General features: G+C 38.6%; 1 protein-coding gene across 2 annotated transcripts in view; it reads right to left on the bottom strand.

Moving 5' to 3' along the window:
- tnrc6bb.1 (trinucleotide repeat containing adaptor 6Bb.1) overlaps window positions 1-22,448 on the bottom strand; it is a 30,180-nt gene extending 7,732 nt beyond the window's left edge. Inside the window, exons 1-19 of one of the 2 annotated variants that reach the window (XM_081376367.1) lie at window positions 22,396-22,448; window positions 21,197-21,264; window positions 21,086-21,107; window positions 17,272-17,619; window positions 13,329-15,209; window positions 13,079-13,243; window positions 12,558-12,742; window positions 12,361-12,435; window positions 12,129-12,278; window positions 11,027-11,158; window positions 10,825-10,947; window positions 10,639-10,743; window positions 8,674-8,881; window positions 7,688-7,831; window positions 5,839-5,958; window positions 5,041-5,175; window positions 1,656-1,742; window positions 450-653; window positions 302-366 (exon numbers count right to left, since the gene is read on the bottom strand). In XM_081376367.1, coding sequence (XP_081232493.1) covers window positions 302-366; window positions 450-653; window positions 1,656-1,742; window positions 5,041-5,175; window positions 5,839-5,958; window positions 7,688-7,831; window positions 8,674-8,881; window positions 10,639-10,743; window positions 10,825-10,947; window positions 11,027-11,158; window positions 12,129-12,278; window positions 12,361-12,435; window positions 12,558-12,742; window positions 13,079-13,243; window positions 13,329-15,209; window positions 17,272-17,619; window positions 21,086-21,107; window positions 21,197-21,241 — 4,194 coding nt within the window. In that variant the 5' untranslated portion in view covers window positions 21,242-21,264; window positions 22,396-22,448. The remainder of the gene's footprint in view (window positions 1-301; window positions 367-449; window positions 654-1,655; window positions 1,743-5,040; window positions 5,176-5,838; window positions 5,959-7,687; window positions 7,832-8,673; window positions 8,882-10,638; window positions 10,744-10,824; window positions 10,948-11,026; window positions 11,159-12,128; window positions 12,279-12,360; window positions 12,436-12,557; window positions 12,743-13,078; window positions 13,244-13,328; window positions 15,210-17,271; window positions 17,620-21,085; window positions 21,108-21,196; window positions 21,265-22,395) is intronic. The other variant, XM_081376368.1, reaches the window with a different exon arrangement.
- Window positions 22,449-23,679: the final 1,231 nt, after the last annotated feature.

The following is a 23,679-nucleotide window of genomic DNA, read 5'->3' as shown; positions in this document are numbered from 1 at the left end:
GGTGGATTGCCGCTGAGTCACTACTAGCCGTTTGTCTGCTGTCTGTCAGCGTCACGTCACCTCAGCTAATCCGCATCTTTGCCCATTTTCGTTTATCCGGGAGTGACGCTGCCAAGATGGCGACGGCCGGCTCCGCCCAAAAATGCTCTTCAGAAACACTACGGTGACGTCACACACACTACGTCCATATTTTGTTTACAGTCTATGAGTTTAACACATTCACATAGAGAACAGCTGTTTGACATTGCGATAATATTTCCCAGTTTCCGCTGTATTTTTGACCGAATAAACTCAGCTGTACCTGTGGCGTGAGGTTCCTCAGTAACAGCCATGATTTTCCCGCCGACGCTCCACCGTCGCTCCACTCTGAAGAACACGATGAACATGAACAGGTTGAGCTTCACGCGGGTCCGTTGCTCGCGTATGATGATTGTGTGTGTCTGCAGTACCTGATTTAAAGGGCGAGTCTGGGCCGCTGGCTCCGCCTCCCCAGGCCCGGGGCATCCGAGGCCCCTCCCCCGACCATGCCTGCTTCTGACTGCTGAGGCCTGGGGGGGGACGGGGCAGGTGAGAAGCGCTCCGATTGGACCGCCACGACTTGCCGTGTCCAATGGGCTCCGGCGGCCAACTGGACTTCAGCTCGGAGTATTTAGCTGGAAACGTTATTGCAATATTACCAGCTGTCTTAGCAATTGAAAAGGCTTAAAGTCCCCCGTAGTCAATAATTTCATGCCTTAAAGGTGCAGTCTGTAAGAATGACAACTAGTGGTCGAAATAGGTACTGCAGTCGAATTCAAAATATTGGAGATCGCCGTTTCTCACGCCTCCTGCTCCTCAGACTGGACGGCGCTCACACAGGTTGCCAGTTTGAGCAGACGCAACAGGAACGAGCGCAATGGACAATGAAAATTGGCAAATTGGCAACGTGCAGTCTCACAGACCAAAACAATAACACACATTCCAGCCTGGAAACGCACATTTCGAAGTAAAATAACTGGCTGTAGAAGTGTTTTTCAGAGAAACGAGTTCGTGAACTTAGCATGTTTCCTCAATTTCTGCAAACATATTATTTTTATGCTGTAGTAGAGTGAAAAGGTTACATACAGCACCTTTAAAGGTGCACTGTGTAATTTTTAGTGCATCTAGAATATAGTGGCCTTTATACACCACTGAAAACATAATTATGTATATGATATTGCAACATCTGTCAACAGATCCTCCTAAATATTACACAATGCACCTTTGAAAATAGTTTTTTCCTTTAAATAAATTCTTCATGTCTTAAAATATCTTGAATGTAACTCTACTCCATCGCCTCATTTAGTATATGCGGTTCTATAAATATGCAAATGAGCCCCGCATCCACTCACTCGCACCAGCTCAGAGATCCACTCGTTGACGATCACACGTTGATCTGATTGGTTACTAGGTAGTTTGTGATGTCAGAAACACCAGCGATTTCAAACCGTGTTTTTGGTTCACTGCCGTTTTAAGGAGAAAATACACAGCAATGGTGTTGACAAATGAATTTACACATGGTTTGTCTTAAAGCATATTAAAAAACACCACATAGACATATAAACAATATTAAAAAACTTGAATTTCACCACAGGGGGACTTTAATAAACATAGTTGGGATGGTTTTGAGGCGTTACCTGTCCCGTGTGCAGAGAGGGGCGTTTCTGAGGCACTGTACGGCCAGGCACCGGGTGAAGGCATACAGGTGCTCAGAGAGTTTGACCCTGGAAAACACACAGAGTCAGACTTATTTAGGCACAGCAAGTCACATTTATAAGGCCTCTACATGACCAACATCTAAAATATATATAAAAAGGTATTTTAGTGTGATTGTACAAACGTCCACTTTCAGCTTGTGTCTCTTTGCTGTGAAATCTTTTATTTATTTATAACTTTTAACAGGACTGAAGGAACTTTTGTTTACTAGATTATCCAGACGTCATTTTATACAAAATTCACGAGTCTAAATTAAGACCATCAGGCTTTTGAGGAAGGTTTATTAGTTCCTCTCTCAATCAATATTGAATTGCACTGCATTATATGTTTTAAAGTCCCCCTGTGGTGATAATCAAGCTTTTAATGTTGTTTATATGTATGTTTCATTTATATATATATATACACTTTAAGTCAAACCATGTGTAAATTCATAAGTCAACACCATAGCTGAGTATTTTCTCCTTAAAACTGCAGTGAACCAAACGTGATCAACGTGTGATTGTTGACGAGTGGATCTCTGAGCTGGTGCGAGTGAGTGGAGGCGGGGCTCATTTACATATTCATAGAACCATGTATACTAAATGAGAGACGGGTGTAGAGTTACATTCAAGATATTTTAAGGCACAAAGAAACTTTTTAAGGAAAAAAAACTTTGTTATTTTGGTGGTCAAAGATGAGTTTTAACCCCCTGAGGTCGACGGTATCGCCGGCGATACCAGCTCGCTTTTTTTTTATCAGTGTAAAAGAAACTCATGAATACTCTGTTGACTTTGATTTTCCATAGGAGTTCCATACATCAATCGATTCTGTTAAATGTGTATTATTTTTGTGTATACTCACAATAAAAACATAGTGTTGTGCTTTTCGACAAATAAAGAAAAATTAACACGAAGCGAGTTCTGCCTTCTCTCTGTCCGTGTAGTCCATTCTGAAACGCGTCCGAAAATGAACCATAACTCAGTGAATACTTTTCACACATACACGTGATATATGTCTTTATGAAGCTTGAAATCTCTTCTTTTAAATGAAGTAATTTATATAAAAAACAAATATTCTCATCTTGTGAAATCTGTATTAAAAGAGAGCGATTCCAGTCGACCTAATTAGAGCTAATTCAAATGTAATGTGACTCCGCCCACGGAGAGCGCACGCTATTCAAACGCAAATGGCTGAGGTAATCCGCGCAATCCTGTGAACGCCCCCATCAGCTCGAGAAAACCAAAACACAAGTTTATTCAGAACATTACTTGCTTACACCGTCTTGCAGCGCTGTGAGGAATAATGAGGAATACGAGGAATACGAGCTGAGGAATACTAGTAAGTTTTTCCTTCTCGGGTTTCTGTTTATTGACGAATGAACGGCATGCGCTCTGTTTTTTCTCCATTATGGACGCGAGCTCTAAAAAAAAAACACTAAAAGACTTTCAAACTTTCACAGAGACCTCAAAACAGAAAGTACAAATCCTTTCTTTAAAACGAATTTCGTTTTGTATCAATTGTATCTTAATTTTAATAATTTTTTCATTAACAACTTTCCTGGATTTAAAGTAAATAAGCCTATCGTCAACGAATGATGATGTTTTAGCAAACTGTATTTCTATACTGAGATGAGTAAAAATCGACTGAAATATGTTGAAATAAAATGTTGGCTATTTGTATAAGCAACGTAAACTGCAAATTAACATTTATATGCCCTAATATTTCATGAAAACAACTTTACAGTCAGGCGAAATATGAAAGACAACATTTTGTTTAGTAGATTTGGGTACAGTTTTTACTGTAGAATATACTGCCTCGTCAAATAAGCTTTTGTTTAGCAATTTCTATATATAAAATAGCCTAATATTTTTGTCAAAAATAAAGTCATCAACTAAGATGTTAGCTGTTCCAATGTTGGCTATATTCAAAGTAATGAATACATAGATAAAATGTAGGCCTATAATCTTTCTCTTTTTTTACAAAGAAAGAGTACACTTGAAATATTGTTGAAATTGTAATTATTGTTGTAATTGTAACCTTTTTAATAAAATAGCACAACATATGTACAAGATAGATGTAAGCAAAATCTTAAATGGTCAATATAAGTCTTCTTCTAAATATCTTTTGTCCAAGCATTGTGGCTCAGCCAGTTTCACACCTGTGTGAATGGCTCATTATGCAGAGTGGGTGGTAATTCAGGTGAAAACCACTCCTCGTTCACGCCCCCTCGCATATTGGCTTTCCAAGCAAAACCTGTTTTACATCAATTTAAATCAATGTATGGTTTTATTTGAACGATAAAGCAAGACTATTTTCACATAATTTTGAAGAAAAAACTATAGGCGACGACATCCACTGGTCAAAAGTCTTATTGACACATATTTACTATGTGTTTTGTGGCCTTAATTCAGAAATTTTAGTTTTTAGTTTTTTCAATATCCACGCATAAACATTATTCTCTCAAAAATTAAAACATGTACATACACGTGGCTCACATATTATGGTAGCCCTGTTTGTGCTTTATAGAGTGAATTTACACCTTTGCCATTAATATGTTTATAAGCAACTGAAAAAAGCACAAATGTAAGAGCATGTCAGAACATCTCAAGGGCCCAGAAAACCGCTCAGACTCCAGAGGGTTAAGGTATAAATAATTGACTACAGGGGGATGTTAAAACTACAGAGCTTTGATCATAATACTAAGCATTTAAATATCTTACTAAGACATTATTGGCAGATATTGATATTTAAAATATAGACATTTTATGTAATCATCTGCTATACTGTTATAAAGATCTCATTGATTTATATCACAAGCATAAGATTTTCATCCTTTTGTCTATATAAATATCAGCATTGGGCCTCTGAATATATTAATATATGAAACTATTATTTCATGTTAGGGCAAATTATATATATATTAAAAAATAATACTTTTTTTAAACTAGATTAAATCAATATTTTCTATTTTATATAGAATTTTGAGTTACATAATAATAAAAATTTAAACATTTGAACACACATTTTTAAATTAAACTTAATACCAAATTACAAGTTTTTCATTAGTGTGGGAAACCTGGCAGAGTGCTTTTGTATGTGATGCTTCAATAAATCAGAAATCCGTCATATTTTTGAGAAAAAAGCCAAACATACAGTTGGTGCAGGTCAATCTCTAGTCTATCTGGTACATTTGAATCAAAACACTTAATATGGATCTTAATCACAGATCTGCTCAAACATGGTAAATACGACACTGATGTAAAATGACACATGAATGCGCGTCTGAAGATGAGGCCAGGTTAAGGTGAACCCTCTCTGACTCAGCACCTGTGTTGTCTTGCAGAAGGTGATGTTCGGTGTCAGCGAGCACGGCGGATCCCATCATTCCCGCAGGGGTCATGTAGGGGTCATGCTCGGGCTCAGGGCTCTGGACGCCCTTCCACGGGACGCCCGGCTGAAACTCTGAGACAGACCAGATATTACAACAGTAAATGCATGTGATCTGAATGGTCTTCAACATCAAATTTAAGGCTTTTCAAGGACCTGTGACAACCCTTTCATATAATATCATACGTCAAGCTGAGCTGAATGCAATGATGAGGAAGTAATAACACAGACGATAAACAGTTTATGAAGATGTCCTTGCTACATCAACCCAACTAGACATTTGCGACTGACTGACTCTTATGGGTTATAATGGGATTTTTACATTTTTATAATGGGAAAAGACCATTGCATCTGAGACAAGCTCTTTTAAAATAATGATTTTAACTGAATAACTCCTGTCAAGCCAGTCAGGTATATATATATATATATATATATATATATATATATATATATATATATATATATATATATATATATATATATATTATATATATATATATACATATACATACATATATATATATATATATATATTCACAAAGAAAACAGATATTTTAAATTGTATAATATTTCACTGTTTTACTGTATTTTTCATCAAATAAATTGAGCCTTGGTGAGCAGAAGAGACATAAAAAACAGTCAATTTTGTATGGTAGTGTAGAAATGCCTATAAATCCGATGTTAGGGTGAGCAAAGTCAAGACAGCTGAAGTAATTTCACTGATTCAAAGAGAGTTACCTGGAGGCCAGGTGGGGTTTGCAGGAGGCGTGTCCATTTTCCCAGCTGTGCTTCTGTGCCAGCCGCCGCCCAACACATCAAACTGAGAGAACGAGCCGCTGCCGGGCATCTTCACCGGCCCTGAACACACACACACACACACACACACACACACACACACACACACACACACACACACACACACACACACACACACACACACACAGAGTTAACACACATTCACAGGGACCCGTGACATCAGCTTATTTCCCACAAATTCTGTGCATTCCGTTTTAATTTATTCTGCGTTCCGTTTTAATTTATTCTGCATTCCGTTTTAATGCTTCAAAAACTATAGTTAAAACTAACAATTCCATTAATCGCTTTAAAAAGTGAAATTTTAATAATTCAAACCAAGCACTGCACATTCAACAGAGGTTTATAAATTAAAACATGGACGATATTGAGTAATATTCCATAAAAAATTAATTTCTATTAAACTGTATTACTGTTTATTATTACCAGGGAATTTGTAGGTATCAGCACTTCAAATTTAATACTTTTTTTAATACCATTTTCAATAAGTTTTTAATAGACGACAATATTAAAGAAAAATATAATAACAATAACAACAGTAATAATGATAATAATAACAACACTTATTTAGGGATACAAATAATAATGTAAAAAGAGTAATATAGTTAATAAGTATAATTATAATTAGACAGATTTTACGATTTCAAAAAGCAACAAGCGAAAATCTTTACTACTGTGTCAGTTTGGTCGCATTTTTAAGTCATTTAAAAAGTGGATTTAAAGGCAGGATTTTTCTAAAAAACTTTTTCCCAAATTTGTTTAAACTGTCTTTATATACCAGTACATAATTAAAATGTAAGTACTGTGAAAAAGAGAGTATACAAATCGAGTGTCTGTAGTCCTCTCAGGACTGCAATAAACACAGCTACTTATTCGATTCACTCCCAGCTCCTCCCTTCTGGGCTCCTTCCAAAGCCACGCCCCCAAAACACATGATGCCGACCGCTCATCTTGGAGGACGCGTTTGCCAGCGCCGAGCGGAGAGGAGCGCAGTGCATGTAGTGACATCATGTCAGAATCACATGTAATAAAATACCTTTATCATTATGAATATAAACAACTAGCATGGCTGTTAGTACTCACTTATCAAGCTAGCGTATCGATACTGGTAAAGTTTATAATGTATTGAGTTTGATTCGGTAACGAGCTAGTAACATAAGGCAAAGCTAAAAACAGGTTGCATTGATACATGTTTTCCCATTACCATTCATTTAATTCGTTCCGAATGGAAATAAGTAGCTGTGTTTATTACGCCCTGAGAGAACTACATACACTCGATTTTTATACTCTCTTTTTCAGAGTACTTACATTTTAATTATGTATTGGTATATTTTTTTTCCAAAATTTGTTTAAACTGTTTATATATACCAATGTATATATAAACAGTTTAAACAAATTTGGGAAAAAATTTTTTTGAAAAAAACTTGCCGACCCTACCTTTAAGACAAGGACTTATTTTTACTTTAAGGAATTTGAGACATTTTAAACTTTAAGGATCTTAAACACCCTATTCACTCTGAGAAGTGCACTGCACTGTACAACAGTAAAGCGTCTGTCATCATTTCTTTAAAGTTAAACCGAACGTTTATTTTGGCGGGTTGTAGTAAAGAGCTGATTCAGATCGTCAGGTGATCAAGTGCACAGCGTTTGAATTATTCATGCAGAATTCTGTGACATTCAGTAAATTCTATTTGTATGACTGGATTCTGCTATTCCGTCTAAGAGCGAATCACAGGGCTCTACATTCAGTGCATATGTGTATGTACTATTGTACCGTTGTGTAGTGTTTGCTCTGGTGGGGAGGGCGTCAGACTGTTCCCATCCATCATCCACTTAAATCGAGACTGAGTCCCACCTCCATCCTTCAATCCAGCAGGAGAACTCATCATAGAGTCCAGATCAGATCCACTCGCAAAACCTGACACAGGCAGATGAAAATTTACTTACGCAATTTCTCAACCTCGCGTTTTGTAACAAATCCTCCCCTCGTGGGTCTAAATGACCCGAAGCCCTAAAAGTATATTGAATTTTTATTTTGTCCAGAAAGCTTATTTTATTTCATTTTGATAATATTTTTTCAATTTTTGAATGCGATTTGTTTGGAGATTTTTTGTTATTTTTTGTTTACCTTTAAATGACTAGATTTCATAAATAAATAAATAAATAAATAAATAGTAATTTAGAAGCACATTCCTCACATTCTTTCAACTTGAATTCAAAATAATTTCATGCCTAAACCTTTTAATTCAGCTCAAAACATCTTATATTGGGTGTCTTATACTGGTCCACTGGGTCCTAAAGTTCTAAAGTCAGTTTCTCTTCAGTATGCATTCAGATACACATGTAAACATTATAAAATAGTTTTTTGGTAAAGTTCTAGCATTTTTAGTTTGAATTTTGAGCATTTTTCGGTTTGTCTGTGTGTACTAAAGCATTCCTCACATTCCATTCATTCATAAGAGGGTCAAATTGACCCGCAATGACGGATTTGTTCCCTTTTTTTATTTCAACCACAAAACTCCTCAAATTCATTACATTTTTTGTGCGTGTTTTCGTGGTTCAAGTGCGACAAAAGTCATGGGGTCTTGGACACCTCTGATGAAAACTCAATTTTTAAAAATATTTCACAAAACAATTCCGGGTCAAAATGACCCGAGGGAAGGATTGAAACCATTCCAAATTCTCATTTAAAGCAAGACATTCTCATTAAACACTTTCCAGTTAAGGAAGTCTGACCGGTCAGTTTGAGGAGGTCCTCACCTGTGAACCCTGCTGGAGCTTTGCTGTGCAGCTCAGATCCTCCCATGGCCGGATGCATTGGCACATCAGGCTGCTTGTGAGCGTTCATGCCCAGGTGATGGAGGTGTGCGTCTGGGTGTTTGGGGATGTGTCCTCCCATGGGGGACGGCGAGAGTTTGGGCCCTCCGACCCCCTGCTGCTGCTGTAGGATAGCCATGATCCGCGCCAACTATGACGAAAACACACCTTAGTGAAAGAGACTTAGCATGAAAACAATGTGCAATCCCAATATTTTCTTAATGAGCATTTATTTTTGTCTTGCATTCCAGTTCAGATATCTAAAAATCCTTAAAACAAAATACATACTTTTTCCATCTTCAATATACAGTTTTGTCTTAAAGCACTGGCAGACTTGATTATACATAAAATAGGTGTAAAAATCTGCCTGTGCAGGAAGACAAATACACTCGTATTAAAGACACAAACTATGAAAACAGGTCTGAATATCTAATGCAGTGTTGCTTCTCAAGTGAATCCATCTCCAAGAGATTTTAGATATTTTATAAAGACGGAAAAAAAACTAATTAAAATGTGTTAGGCCCAAACTGAGCAAAAACATGCAATTTAGTGCAGTTGCTGATATTTATATGGACAAAAATTAAAAGATGTAATAATGATGAATGCAATTTATATCAATTAAATCTTTAGAACAGTATAACAGACTACTTCAGGGTTTTTCCTACATTGAAATTTTTTTGGCGGCCGCCAAAACGATTTTTTGTCCCACCAAAGCCTTATTTGATCTGTAATTGGGTTTTGTGAGTGAAGCAGGCTACTGACGGAGTGACGGAGAGAACGATCACAGCGCCCCACCCCCGCGCGAGCACTCTTCAGTTCTGTCTTTGCTCTCTCCCTCGCATCAAAACCAACTGATCCTAAAGGTCGGAAGACCGAATCCATGTTTCACGTGTTGCATTCGGTGAATATTTTTGCTGAATTAGCGCTGGGTGTGAATTGCAGTCAAAAAAAGTTGCCTTATCTTCTCTTACAACTTGTGACAAGCATTCCGCACATGCAGCTGACATAACTTTAAATAAAAGTTATTTAAAGTTTTTTTTTTTTTTTGTGTGTTGACAAATCTTTCGTGATGTCCTAACAGCCAGGATTCCCACACATCACATCCGCTAAAGTCTGATTCGCGACCTAATGACTCCTTTGAGCCGATTCATTATAATGAATGGTTAAAGCAATTGGTCTGCCCGTCAGTGTCTGAATCGGTGTATAACAAATCATTACTTAGAAGAACATACGAGTCCGATCTCATGAAAGTGCGTATCTATGACACAAATGATATCCAAACGAGCCCTCCTCATCCCTAATCCTACCCAAGGGGTTTACAGTGCGTATCATTTGAATGCAAAAACTCATTTTGGCGTATAAATGATACGAGAAATATCATTTGTGCTATAGATACGTACTTTCATGAGATCGTGTTGACATCTGAAATGATAAAGTAAGTGTGCTTACCTCATTTAGCAAGAGTGTTTAGTAAAATTTAGCCTTAATAATCCACAGTATGTATAGGACAATTATATCTGGACAATCTAGTAAACCTGAGTTGCTTCAGTCCAGTGAGTGTTCATCCTGAAATATTACTAACAATATAAAAGCTAATCTTACGTGTACTTGTTAAAAATCAGTGCAGCTTTCACAGCAATGAACACGAACTGAAGGTGGACATTTGTACAATTATACTAAAAGCCTTTTACTTGCTAAACAAGTCTAAACTATCAATCAGATGATAGAAGGCATGTAGGTTTTTCAGCAAAGTTTTGATCATGTTAATTTAGAGGCCTTAGACATTTGCGTTTCAAATATGATCCAGCAGGCTTTATAGGGTTGAGTCAGAAGAGGGCGCTGTGCAGTTCTTTGGATAATTCAGCAGGGGGCGCTGTGCTAATATCTGGGTGAGCGGTAATGCTGTACCTGCTGCGGGTCGTGCTGTTGTCTTACAGGAGGAGGAAACTTCCTCTGATTCAGAAACTGCTGCTGTTGCTGTTGTTGTTGTTGTTGCAGAATAAGCTGACAGGCCTGGGACAAGGAACGCATATAAAACGTTAATATAACGCTTATTAAACATGTTATTTTGCAGGGCCGAAATGTGAATCATACCAGCTGGAACTGCTGCATGTGTGGATGAATGCCACTGAGCATGGCGATTTGCTGGGGGGAGAGTTGTGGAGGGAACATCCCCCCACCAGGGGGCGCCATTGGCTTCAGCATCGGCCCAGGAACCTGCCGAAACATGGAGGAACCGTGAGCTAATAATAAACGTCCATTTATCACAGTGCTAAAACCAAAAACACAAACTGACCTGAGGTGGCAGGAACTGGGGAGGCACTTGTGCTCGTATCCCGGGGGAAGGGTTTAAGGGGTGCACACCAGCCTGATGCATCCCTCTCATTGGAGGAATCCCACCACTACCATACATATTATGACCCCCGACCTTCAAAAGAACAGCAAAGAAGAGTTCAAGATTATGGCTTTAGAAGGTTTTTTCAAGTCTGTAAAAAATCTACCTATGGACCCCATTGTACCCTTGAGAAAGGTACTTGTCCCACATGGCACCCTAAACAAAGGTACCTAAAAGGTACTTAGGCTGCATTTGAAATCGCATACTTCCCTATTATACAGTAGATTAAAAACATTTCGGACAAGTAGCATGAATTCACAGTACTCATAAAAGAGTAGGCAAAAAGTACACTGATTACCTAATACGACAGGCGAGATTCTGAATCCCATGAGGCCACGGGAGAGGAGTTATGAATGGCAACTGATGCCAGTAGGTCATATGGCAGTGTAGTACATCCAGACAACACACATTAAAACAATATAGAACAAACTTTTTTTTAATCAGATGTGTAGTAATTACATATTCAAAATAGGTACCTACTGAAGTATGCAATTTCAGATGCAGCTATATAAAAAAATGTTTGCAGTTTTTTCCATATAAAAAACAGAAGCTACGATGGATTTACGTATTATGACGCATTTCCAACTGAAACTGCTGGTCAAATTAGACAAAAAAAAAAAAATATTTTGCCATTTGTCATTGTCTTGTGAAAAGTGAGTAGCGCTGCAGATAAATCAAAGACGTTGAATGAGCTTATCACGGGAAGAGCAAATTAAGACATTTTGTTTAAAGATTAGGTCTGCATGGATGAATCATTTACAATATGTGGACTAAAATAAACAGATAAATCAAAAATGAGACCAGTGGCATACACTATGAAAATAAATGGGGTCAAATTTGATATCAAAACCTCAAGTTGCTCGAGGGTCACTTAGGCCTGGAACAAGTTCAGTTGGTCTTCCTTCTCAAGAGGGTTTATGCATTTCTATGTCATGCGATCTCTGTTATTAAATACAATTTTCTTTCTCCTTCAGTGAAGATGGCATTGGAAGAGTCTCAGTACCTTGTCCAGGTAAGGTCCGGTCTCCCCACATGGCATCTCTTTGGAAGTCTGTGAGCGGAAAGCTCCCCCAGTCCTGCCGCCTCTCCGCATCTCACCATCATTCATTCCTCTCCTGTCATGTCTATCGTGACTCATACTGGAGTCTTCATCCTGACATAAACAATCAGCATATTTATACAGCTCTGCAGCATCACACAAGAGCAAATCAACACAGAGGCAAGGACTAGCTTACCGTAACGCCCATGTTTGAGAACTGCCGAGTCACAGGAGATGCCCACGAGTCCCCACTGTTACCTTTAAGTGGGCTCTGGGGGACAAACCAAAGGAGAGAGGGTTGGGAATGTTAAGGTTTGTGCTTCTTAGGAGTCAAATGTTTTCCTTTAGTCTTGGTGAGGTCAAAAGATCTGGCTATGAAGAGCTTAAACATACCTTAGTGTTGAGTCTCCTGGTCCCCTGGCCTTGCCCCCAGCCGCCAGAGTTGTATGTGTTACTTTGGGATCCCCGATTTCCCCAAACACCAACACCACCACCACCACCATCCTCTTCCTCCCAGCTGGAGTGACGGGATGCATTTGAGCTTTCATCACCCCACCCCTCTTGCATAGACTTTGAACCTGAAGAGAATGTATATGAAAATGAGCACAAATTACACAGTGGAAGTGTTCCACCTTGTTCCCGTTAATGCAACAAATAATCAAGAACATTATACTTAGATGTACACTAGTTGCAATTAAAGTTACAGTTTTCCTTTAAGTTTTCATAAATTAATTTAATACCAATATTGAAACTGTGCTAAAAAAGAAATATTCAGTCAAATATTTCAGTCAAAAATTATTTGTGCAATGTCACATCTTTAACACATGGCAACAGTTTAAAAGTAGCACAATTCCATGGGAAAACCACAGGATTGGCAGAATGTAAAGGGCATGTGTACTTGGATAGGCTATTACCAGGCTTAACAGAATGGGAATGTGAGTTTCCCCATCCTCCACCTTTCGCTGGTTCACTCGATTCCCCCCAGCCACTTGGTGCATCATACGATTTCCCCCAAGAAGCCGTGGCACTGTCCACAGATGGTTCGGTGGGACCACTGCTGCGTGCCCATGTTGCAGGAGCTAGAAAGTGTAAATGTTTCAATGAAAGGGATGTGTCTGGTTCAAAATGGTTTAATCGACTCAATATGAGCTGCTGCCTTCTTACCAGAGTTCTTCGATGCGGTTCCAGGCGGTCTTCCAGACGACTGCTGTTGGGCTGGTGCGCTGTTCTTATCCCACAGATTGACGTTCTTGCTGCTGTAGCGTGACGGATCGCCCCATGCAGACGTGCCATCATCGATCTCAATCTTCCGGTTGATGGACTGAGGCGAGGGTTCATCCCACCCACTCGGCTCTACAACTGAAGGCATCTGAGGGATTGGCCCACAGCTCCACCCGGATCCTTTGCCCTGGTCATCCAGCTCTCCTGGACGACCCCTGTCCTGCAAGGCCTTTGGATATCCCGGCATTTGCTGCTGGGTCTGCGATTGCTGCTGCGGTTGTTGATTTTGGGTTTTAAGTGCTGTTTGTTTGTTTGGTATCGGTGATGGAAGAAGCTTCTCGCCCCATCCCTGGTGCGGTTTGACACTGCCGCCCCCGTTACCTCCCCAGCCTCCACTCCGCTGTCCCGACTCTTCCGGGATGTCCTCATCCTGATTCTTGCTGTCACTGCCTCTCTCTTCCTTCCAGCCTCCACCCTCAGGCAATGACGTCCACTCACTACCACCACCCTGTTTCCACTCCTTTCCTTCCCTCCTGCCTGTATCTTCAACCTCCTGGTCTTCTCCCCAACCACTCCCTTTGCGACCAATCCCAACACTTGTTTCTCCATGTCCTGTCCACCCTTGAGCTCGACCCACCTGTCTAACCTCCTGCTTCTGCATTTTGGAGCTGGAAAGATCACCTGCATTCCTCCGGCCCTCTTTACTTCGGTCTGTGTGCGCTTCAGCATCCCAACCAACGTTCCCACTGTCGCCCTCGAATTCCCAGGCAACGTTCTGCTTGATCTGGGTCTTGCCCCATCCCGTGTTGCACAGCACTTTAGGATCCAGGTTAGTGTGATTGATCATGCTCTGCAAAGCTTCTTCTTGGTGAAGGGCCTGACGTCCGGAGGGACTTTGAACCAGATTGTGGGCTTGCTTCCCATCTTCATTGCTTTCTCTACCAGTCGATTCTTTCTCTGACCCATTCCAGCCATCTCCTGCTTTCTGATTGTCTTCTCTTGATCCCACACTGTTTGCAAGCATTGACGAGTCCTGTAAACTATCCATTCTTACCTCAGAGATCTCTCTCCCATCCTCTTTTGATGCTCCAACTGCTAAGTTTGAGGTCCATCCTGTAGCTGCCTGTTTGTTTGAACCTACTGTGTCTTCATCCCACTTTCCCTGAGAGATGCCAGTGCCATCACCTGAACTTCCACCTACTGCATTACTGCTCTTCCCAACAGGGTCTTGTCCTGTATCCCACAAATCCGCACTGGAGACTCTAACATCTCCACCATCATTTGGTCCAGCCCAATCCCCAGTAATGGGCTCTTTGTTCTTGCAAAGAGTCTGGTACAGCGCATTGGCTGGACTCAAGGGTGCAGGAGGAGATTCCTCAGAGGCAGTGTGAGTTAAGAGATCTCGACCTGAAGACGCTCTATCAGGGTCATCAGGGTTGTAGATTTGAGTGCGCTCCTGTTCTCCAGAAGGTGACGACACCTTGGAATTTAAATGTTGATTGACTCCTTTAACAGACTCTTTATTCTCGGACTGTGAGGATGCACCTCCTGCCACACTGGCTTCTGCATATTCAGAGAGTTGAGAAGAACTGTTCATTCCCAGCGCGGCAGACTCATCCATCCCTAACCTGGCAGACTGTGGGGTCTGATCACTATTCCAATGGTCTTCCGGTCTTGGCCATTTCTCTACGTCAGGATTATCCTTGTCCATTCCCTGAGCAGAGGGTTGACCTTCTGAGCCAAGCCCCCATGTGTAATTTGCATAAGTGGGAGTGGCAGAGGCGTCAGACGATGAGTGCAGAGAAACTGAATCTACCGTATGATCTGAAAGAGGAAAAACAAACATCAGAACACACACACAAAAAAAAAAATCAATAATTAATATATGAAACTCACAAATAAACAAACATACTATACAAAAGTTTGGTGTCACTATGATATGTTTAAAGAAATTCATATTTTGATTCAGTAAGGATGCATTAAATTGATCAAAAGTGAAAAAGGAAATTTGTTACACAAATAAATGCTGTTGATTCAAAATTTCAGTTAATCAAAAAACACACTTTATTGTAGTTTCCACACGTCATTAATAGCACAACCCCTTTCAACACTGATAGTAATCAGAAATGTTTCTTGAGCAGCAAATCAGCATTTTAGAATGATTTCTGAAGGATCATGTGATACTCAAGACTGGAGTAATCAGTGTTTCCCATTCAACTAGCCCACCATACTCTAATCTGTACCCCCACAGTTTCATAATGACCTAATATATTGAAATAGGGCTGTCACTTTTGTGAAAAAATCCTGTTTCGATTTTTGAGACATAAGTGTTCTTTGAATCGATTGTAAAATCGATTTTCCATGTCTAAAGACATTTCCATTTTAAACGCCAAATATGGGCAAATCCACGGACAACTAACAGGCTTTAGGACGAACGTAAAGAGGGCGCTTGAGACGCGCACAAGTCAGCAAATATTCCTGATGATTTATTGGCGTGAAGTTTCGTGCACAATGACAAACAGGAGTGCAACATTCTCGAAAAACAATAAGCAGAGTGGACTGCCACAACATAAATGAAAAACATCACTGCAGGCTTCAACATGGCTGTGTTTACAATTAGAAATGTCAAACAAATTTCGCCTACGTAGGCGATTGTAGACCGTAGCCCGAATCTGTATTGTACGCATGATGAGAGTGTCTGCATACCAGCAGAATTCTCAGTTTTGTTGTAAAAAGAGACACAATATGCAGAAGTATAATTTGCTGTTATGCGTGTTTACAGAGCCTGTAGTTGCTGTGTGACGCGCGTTCGCTGTGGGCGTATCGTGACGAGCTGGACGCGCTCCGAGATTGTTAAAATCGATTCCCTATTTTCGTTTTCGAAACTTGTGTTGGTTGGTCCGATCGATTGTGCAATCGATTTTCAAACGTAAAGTGACAGCCCTATATTGAAACTTATCATAATAACATAAAAGATCTTTAAAACTTTTGAACGGTATTGTGTAAATCAAACATGTTTAAAATCTTATATTCTCGAAATCTCTGTTTTCGAGTTGGTTTGATTTAACTCTCTAACCTTGGTTTTAGTTAAGGTTAAAAAAATAAAAATAAAATAATGTATATTTTAAACTTTATTTTAGTCATGTACACAGACTTACAAAGCATAAAAGTAATGGCAAGATGAATTTCTTTTTCTTTTTCTTTCTTGTACATAAATCTTGTACATGTGAAGTTGATGCAATGAAAAAAACAATTTTTTTTTAAATTAATTAATGGGAAATTAATGGGAGACGAATTTTATCAAGTGAAAACTTTTGGTACTGCGGCCAAACAAAATCTTACTGAAAGCGAATTTTTGGAGGCATCAAGCTCAAATTTTAAACACAACTTGTTTAGATTCACGGCTTTGATTTTCTCCCAGTTTTAGAGTAAAACGTTTTTGAAAATTGTAATTTCATATAAAATTTTAACATTTTTCACAACAATAAATGTAAAATTCGGTAACCTTTTTTACGTTCAATTTTTAAAACTTTTTTCACTTCAGCAATAATCTGCCAAGTGTCGTATTTGAAAAGAGATCAAACTTAAGTCTGTTGCTCTAAAGCATTCAAGATTTATGACAGTTTAAGTGAAAAATTTTATTTTCAGGTCTATGCTCAAAAAAGTGAATAAATGGATTATAAATACAGCGTAAATATAATTTAGTACCATAAAATCCTCTAAAAATACACAATATATAAAAAAAAATAGATTATCAAACTAAAACATAGTGCATTCATTGAGATAAGAAAATACATTTCGGCCATTTTTGAACAACACGCGAAGAGCACCAGAGGATTGAAGACCGTTCTGTGTGAACTGTCCCAACAGTTTTAGCTGGACCCACCTGAGGCTTCAGCGTGCTCCTGCAGGGGAAGTCGGGACGTGTTGTCCGCTCCGTTCGCGCCCCCCAGCAGCATGCAGGACAGTGGCGGCTGGCCCCTCTTCAGTAGCACCTTTGGCTCCGGCGTGTTGCGGAAGCGCGGGGGCACTTCGCGGGGCATGGGGCGCTGGGACACCGCGGGGGGGGGCTGTCCGTCGGCCACAGCGGCCCGCTTTGCATTGTTCCCTCCCTCAGGGGGGCCCAACGAACCCCCGACAACAGGACAGGGGGAGGATGTTTCGGCGGGACTGGGTCGTGATGAGGCACAGGTGAGCGTGCTGAAAGATGCCGCAGACGGAGAGGAGCCCGTTTCTGACAAGAGGGGTTAAGAAGAAATTATAAAGGCCTTCTGAAGCGAAGCGATGTGTTTAAGTAAGAAAAATATCCATATTTAAAACTTTCTAAAGTAAAATAACTAGCTTCCGGCCAAATACACCTAGAATGACTTGAAGGTGAGTAAATCATGGGCTAATTTTCATTTTAGGCTGAACTATCCCTTTAATTTCAGAGGGAAAAAGTACTGTATTGTCTCCTATGCCCACAAGAGGGCGCAAGTGAGCGCAATATAAACCAAATAAAGCATGGCATCTTTTATTGAAATGAAATGACACTCACCTTTTTAAGTGCATTTACTTTTGAAACAATTGTTCTTAAATAAAATATAATTTGCTTCATGTGCATGCAAAGAAAATTAGGTTACAATTGCGCATAAAACTGTGAAAGTGTATCAGTAACCTGAGAAAACACGCTTCAACAGAAGCGTACTACAACACAAAACAGCAAACTGCCATTTAGAAACAATCTACTTCTACTCACTACATCTACATATTGTACGTCAACTGGATCTGAGTGCTTTTTGTTGACAATGTTTTCAGCTGATGAACACACGCTCAGCTCTGACTGATGTGAAGGTTTGGTCAAGCATGTCGCTGCACGATTTTAGTCATCAACTGAGAGGGTTTTCGCCAGCTGGAAGCCTTTTCCGGCAATTTTTTAAATTAACAAATCAGCCGCACCGCGTTGTATCCCTAACGTCATAATCATGTCTCGCGCGCCTCTTGACACACCAAAAATTCGAATGCCAAGTTTTGTTTCGATTTGACGAGAAATGACTTCTACAAATCCTCTAAGGTCTCAAGTGGCATTAAATGTCTAAATTCTGCACAACCAAGTGATGCAATCGGCTCCCAAATTAATCACAACACAGCATTTTATTCTAAGCAAAACATATTTGAGAGTCAGAAAAGAGATAGTGATGCACAAAATGTTTGGCAACCGAAATTATTGAAAAATAAATAAATAAATAAAGTTTTGGCTGAAAAAGCTTTAGAGAGCTGAAACCGTTGACTTTACAACACCTGGTTTAATTGAACACGACCCCACACTGAGTTCAATTACATGATCAACCAAACTTTATTTTCGGTTTCAGCTGTTGTTCATTTGGGTTTTGGTTAAATTTCAGTGAATCACTAATAAAAACAAGACAAGACTGTGTACTAATATACCAAAACACAATAGACACTACCAGTCAGAAGTATTGGATCGGTAAGATTTTTAATGTTTTTTTAAAGAAGGATCTTCTGCTCACCAAGGCTGCATTTATTTGATTAATAAATACAAAAGGAAAAGTAATACTGTTAAATATTATGACAATTTAAAATAACTGTTTTCTATTGTAATATATTTAAAACTGTAATTTATTCCTGTGATCAAATCATTACTCCAGTCTTCAGTGTCACATGATCCTTCAGAAATCCTTCTAATATGATGCTTTGATGCTCAAAAAACATTCATTATTATTAATGTTGAAAGATGTTTTTTTTTTCAGGATTCTCTGATGAATAGAAAGTTCAAAAGAACAGCATTTATTTGAAATATAATCTTTTGTGACATTATAAATGACTTTACTTTAACTTTTGATCACTTTAATTCATCCTTGATCTTTATCTTCTATTTCTTTCCCCCAAAAAATTAAATAAAAAATCTTACTGACCCCAAACTTTTGAACGGTAGTGTTTAATGTTACAAAAGATTATATTTTAGATAAATGCTGTTTATTCGTTCTATTCATCAAAGAATCCTGAAATTAAAAATGTAAATAACTGTTTTCAACATTGATAGTAATCATAAATGTTTCTTGAGCATCAAATCATCATATTATACTGATTTCTGAAGGATCATGTGACACTGAAGACTGGAGTAATGATGCTGAAAATTCAGGAATCACAGGAATAAATTACACTTTACTGTATATTCACATAGAAAACAGCTGTTTTAAATTGTAATAATTCACAATATTACAGTTTTTTTGTAGTTTTAATCAAATAAATGCAGCCTTGGTGAGCAGAAGAGACTTCTTTCAAAAACATTAATCTCACTGACCTCAAACTTCTGAATGCTAATGGTGTGTGACGGCTTCAGATTTGTGTATTCGAGAGTTTCACGTATGCATTAGCGTTGTGTATCGACGACAGTCCTTTGAAGATATCAAGAGGATAATTGGCTCATTTTCTCTTTAAAACATGAACTATTATTATTATTATCATCCGGCTAGTATTATTATCAAAAAAATATTAGGACCTACAATTCATTTGCCTTCCCTAATTGTAATAACGAAATCACCACATAATACCGACTTCCATCTGAGGATTGAAGAGGACTCAATGAAAATGTTTTTAAAACCGACTACAAAACTTCATCCCACATCAAAACTGAATTGCAAGGTGATCCACTGACAAACTGTCCAGAGAGCTTGTTATACAAGACATGCATCTTGTTATAGTTGTTGTTTAGGATGACAATGGTTGTCAGTCAACACTGTTTTGTTTCCATAGCACATAAACAAAACATTTAAAGAGACTAATAAAGATACAAATTATTATTATTATTAATGATTACTATTATTACAAAGATTATAGAGGCGTAATGACTGAGCACAGCACAATCATCAGTCAGCGATGAAAACCAAAAGCAGCTTCAAACGCCGACTTAAAGCAAAACTTGTTTGACAAGAAATATTGATTCTTCTCATTTTTTTTACTGTCACATTAATGTATGGTCCACAATATTACGCCAATAAATTAAGATAATTGATAAGCCGTTATCAGCACTGATGCAGGTTCAGCTCTCGTCGTGTCCGAGAGAATCAATGTGCCGTCAATGCAGCGTCAGATGCCAAAAGCTCAGTCCGTTTTTGCTTTCACTTTCAGTCCGAAATTCTCGTCCGAAATGTTCGCACGTTAAAAAATAAACACGGTCACATTTACACACTGCCTCCGAAACTTCCGTCCGTCATAACATTTTTGGGCTCGGGCTCGATTTTCTGCATTTTTCGCATCCATAGTAAGCATTTTAAGAGGTGTTTTGACAATTCAGCACCACCGAGTGACGAATACGGAAAAACGCATGCGAACATTTCGGACTCAGTGTGTAAGGTCCTTAACTCGAGCAACAAAGTTTGCAAATTGCGTGTGGTATCCACAAGCTCGCCTTTTGAGTGAAATATTTCTATGCAACATGACATTTTTCTTCATCAACTGATAGTAAAAGATTCTCATTTCCCGTGATAAATAATTAAATGAATGAGTAAATAAACAAGTAAATATGTAAATGAATGATCAAATAAGTAAACTATTGCAATCCCAATCTCCACCCGCCACCGATAATCGTGTATCGCTGACGATATGACTATGATTTGATTTATAGCTTCTGTATGGTGTGTGTGTGTGTGTGTGTGTGTGTGTGTGTGTGTGTGTGTGTGTGTGTGTCCAATACCAACCTTTTGAGCCGTCTTCAGTGTCCTGTAATAAAAACAAAGTGTTCATCAGATCTCTGTATAGTAATATAGAGTTAGTCTGTGATTTCGAGATGAAACTAGTCTCACACACACCTCCGGATGACTGCGGTCTCCTGTCTTATGGTGACTGTCTTCCATGAACTGCTTCTCCCTTCCTGTTCCTGTGATCGACACACACTCACTCAACATGGGTTCATTGTGCAGCACATTTTTTTAATGGTGGCCTGTTTTATACACCTTGTTTATGTCCTGTGTTTATGCCATACAAGTCGTAAAGCTGCAACTTCAGCAATTTCCAACAGCCAGAGATGTAGCAGTAAAGATTTTATTCTATTATGTTTTTATGATAATATTTACAAACTTCCTTACATAAACACAACATTACATTGATTGTATACCCAGATAACAAGCAAGGGGAGGTTCACAAAACTTGGCTAATGGTCTTCCAGTAACAATGATAGAACATTTGTTCATGCTATAGCGTTTTTAATAATGTTCTCAAAACGTCAGCACAAAACATTATTTATACATCATTTATGGCTTTATTTTTTTTTTCTGAAACGTGTTTTTAATGTTACTTGTTTTAGAACGTTCAGAGAACATTCGAAAAGTAACATTCCAATAATGCCTGCAGAATAATAAAATGGAACGTTCACGTAACGTTCGTATGGCACAAAGAACGTTTTAAAACATTTAACAGGGACATTTTTAAAAGTTCAGAGAACGTTAAAAAATACCGTTTTTTACAACTTAATGGAAATGTTAGCAAAGTAGTTTTGTTAGCAAGGCAATATATCAAAGTACAATGATATTTACCATGGTGCTAAAATATGACCACACTATGATATTATTTATTTAATGTACTTTAAAGACCAATGTGCTACTTGAAATGAACTATGATCACTCGGAATCATTTGTGATTTTTTGACATAAAGATGTTTTATTCATCTTCCTGCATAAACTTACCAAGCTAACGTGCTAATTATGGCGCATTTACACACAGCCATTTAACCGCAAAGAAATCGTTTAATAGCACTTAAAGCGGGTATAATAGTGTTACTGGTATCATTCCGTGTCACATAAGTTGATATACGGCTCCTATACATTTAATTATTCAGTGGATTTCGATGAAAACATAACAACTAAGATACTTCAGATTACGTTGGCAAAATAACAAATATAGCCTTCAAACATCAGTCTAATAGATTATGTGACATATATACATATGCATGTTGATGCTAACTTGAAATATGTTGTGTATGTTTGTACATGTTTGGGTTTGTTTTGCTCACCTCAGTCAGTCCGGCCTGCAGCTGCGCACTGGACGCCGCGCCGATTAACATCCGGGTATCGGTTCGCATCCGAACAGGCGACTGCGACTGCGCGTGCGCAAACACACACACACACACACACACACACACACACACACACACACACACACACACACACACACAGTTTATGTGGGCGCTGCTGACAGACCAGCATAGGGCGCTGTGTGACATTCTTACAGCAATTCTTAAAAGCAGACAATGTATTATTCTGTCCTGTTGTTATTATTATTGTGTTAAATTTAAATTTATTGTCTAATTCTGCACAATGGTAACTTTATTGTATTGTAACTTTATTGTAACAATGGTAAATTTATTGTATGTCTGCACTAAATGTCTGCACTGATCCTGTCACCGAGACAAATTATTTTGTACCCTTCTTTAACCTTTTTTTATTTTTTAATTTTTTTTTTATTGAACAAAGATCACAGATCAAACATGTATCACACACACAAAATAGGATAAGAAACTCAAGGTAAAGCAAGGCAGTAAAGTACATACATTAAGAGAAAGTCAATTAAGAAATGAATTCATAAAAGATTTAAAGCAATAGAAATTAAACATATAATAACATACAATAAATTAATAAGAATAAATAGAAATAAATAACATGGGGGGGGGATAATACAAAATTGTCATCTTCAGGAAGTCAGGAGGTAATTTTTAATGAAACCATATTTTTTTGAGCAACTGAGCAGTTTTTTTCCTTTAACCGCTCAGTGTCAAAATATGATGGAGGCTATGCACGTGACGTCATCGTCGGCCGGTCACGCCCACTGAGTGGCAAAAGACGCGAAAGATACACAAAACACAAATTATTAAACTCTCATGTCCCCCGTAGATGAGAGATTTCTATATTGTGTGTCTGGAAAAAACTCAAATGACGCAAAAATCGTCATTTAGCGTCATCTGAGGCTTTTTTGGCCAGAGGCGAGAGACTACAGTCAGTAGGAGGAGCTACTTCCACATGTTTCAACCCGCCCATAGAGGTATCTCACGATAAAACGGTGTCTTTTAAATTTTGAGTTAACTAGTAGCCAAGTTGTATCATTTCTTCCGATACTGCCCTCTGTAAAAGGTAGGCGTGGTTTGGGAGTGGCCTCGTAGGGCAGCGAAGCAAGTGCATTCTGGGAGTTGTTGTCTTTCATCCACATGAGCACAAAATACATTTTCTGGCTTTTCTCAGTCTAGAAGGCACCAACTTCTAAAATAATTTCACATTTCTACTACATACCCAATTTAAATACA

Source organism: Scardinius erythrophthalmus, assembly GCF_964197995.2.
Source record: "Scardinius erythrophthalmus genome assembly, chromosome: 1".
In the NCBI taxonomy this organism is placed as follows: Eukaryota; Metazoa; Chordata; class Actinopteri; order Cypriniformes; family Leuciscidae; genus Scardinius; species Scardinius erythrophthalmus.
This window is presented reverse-complemented; position numbering and strand designations above follow the sequence as displayed.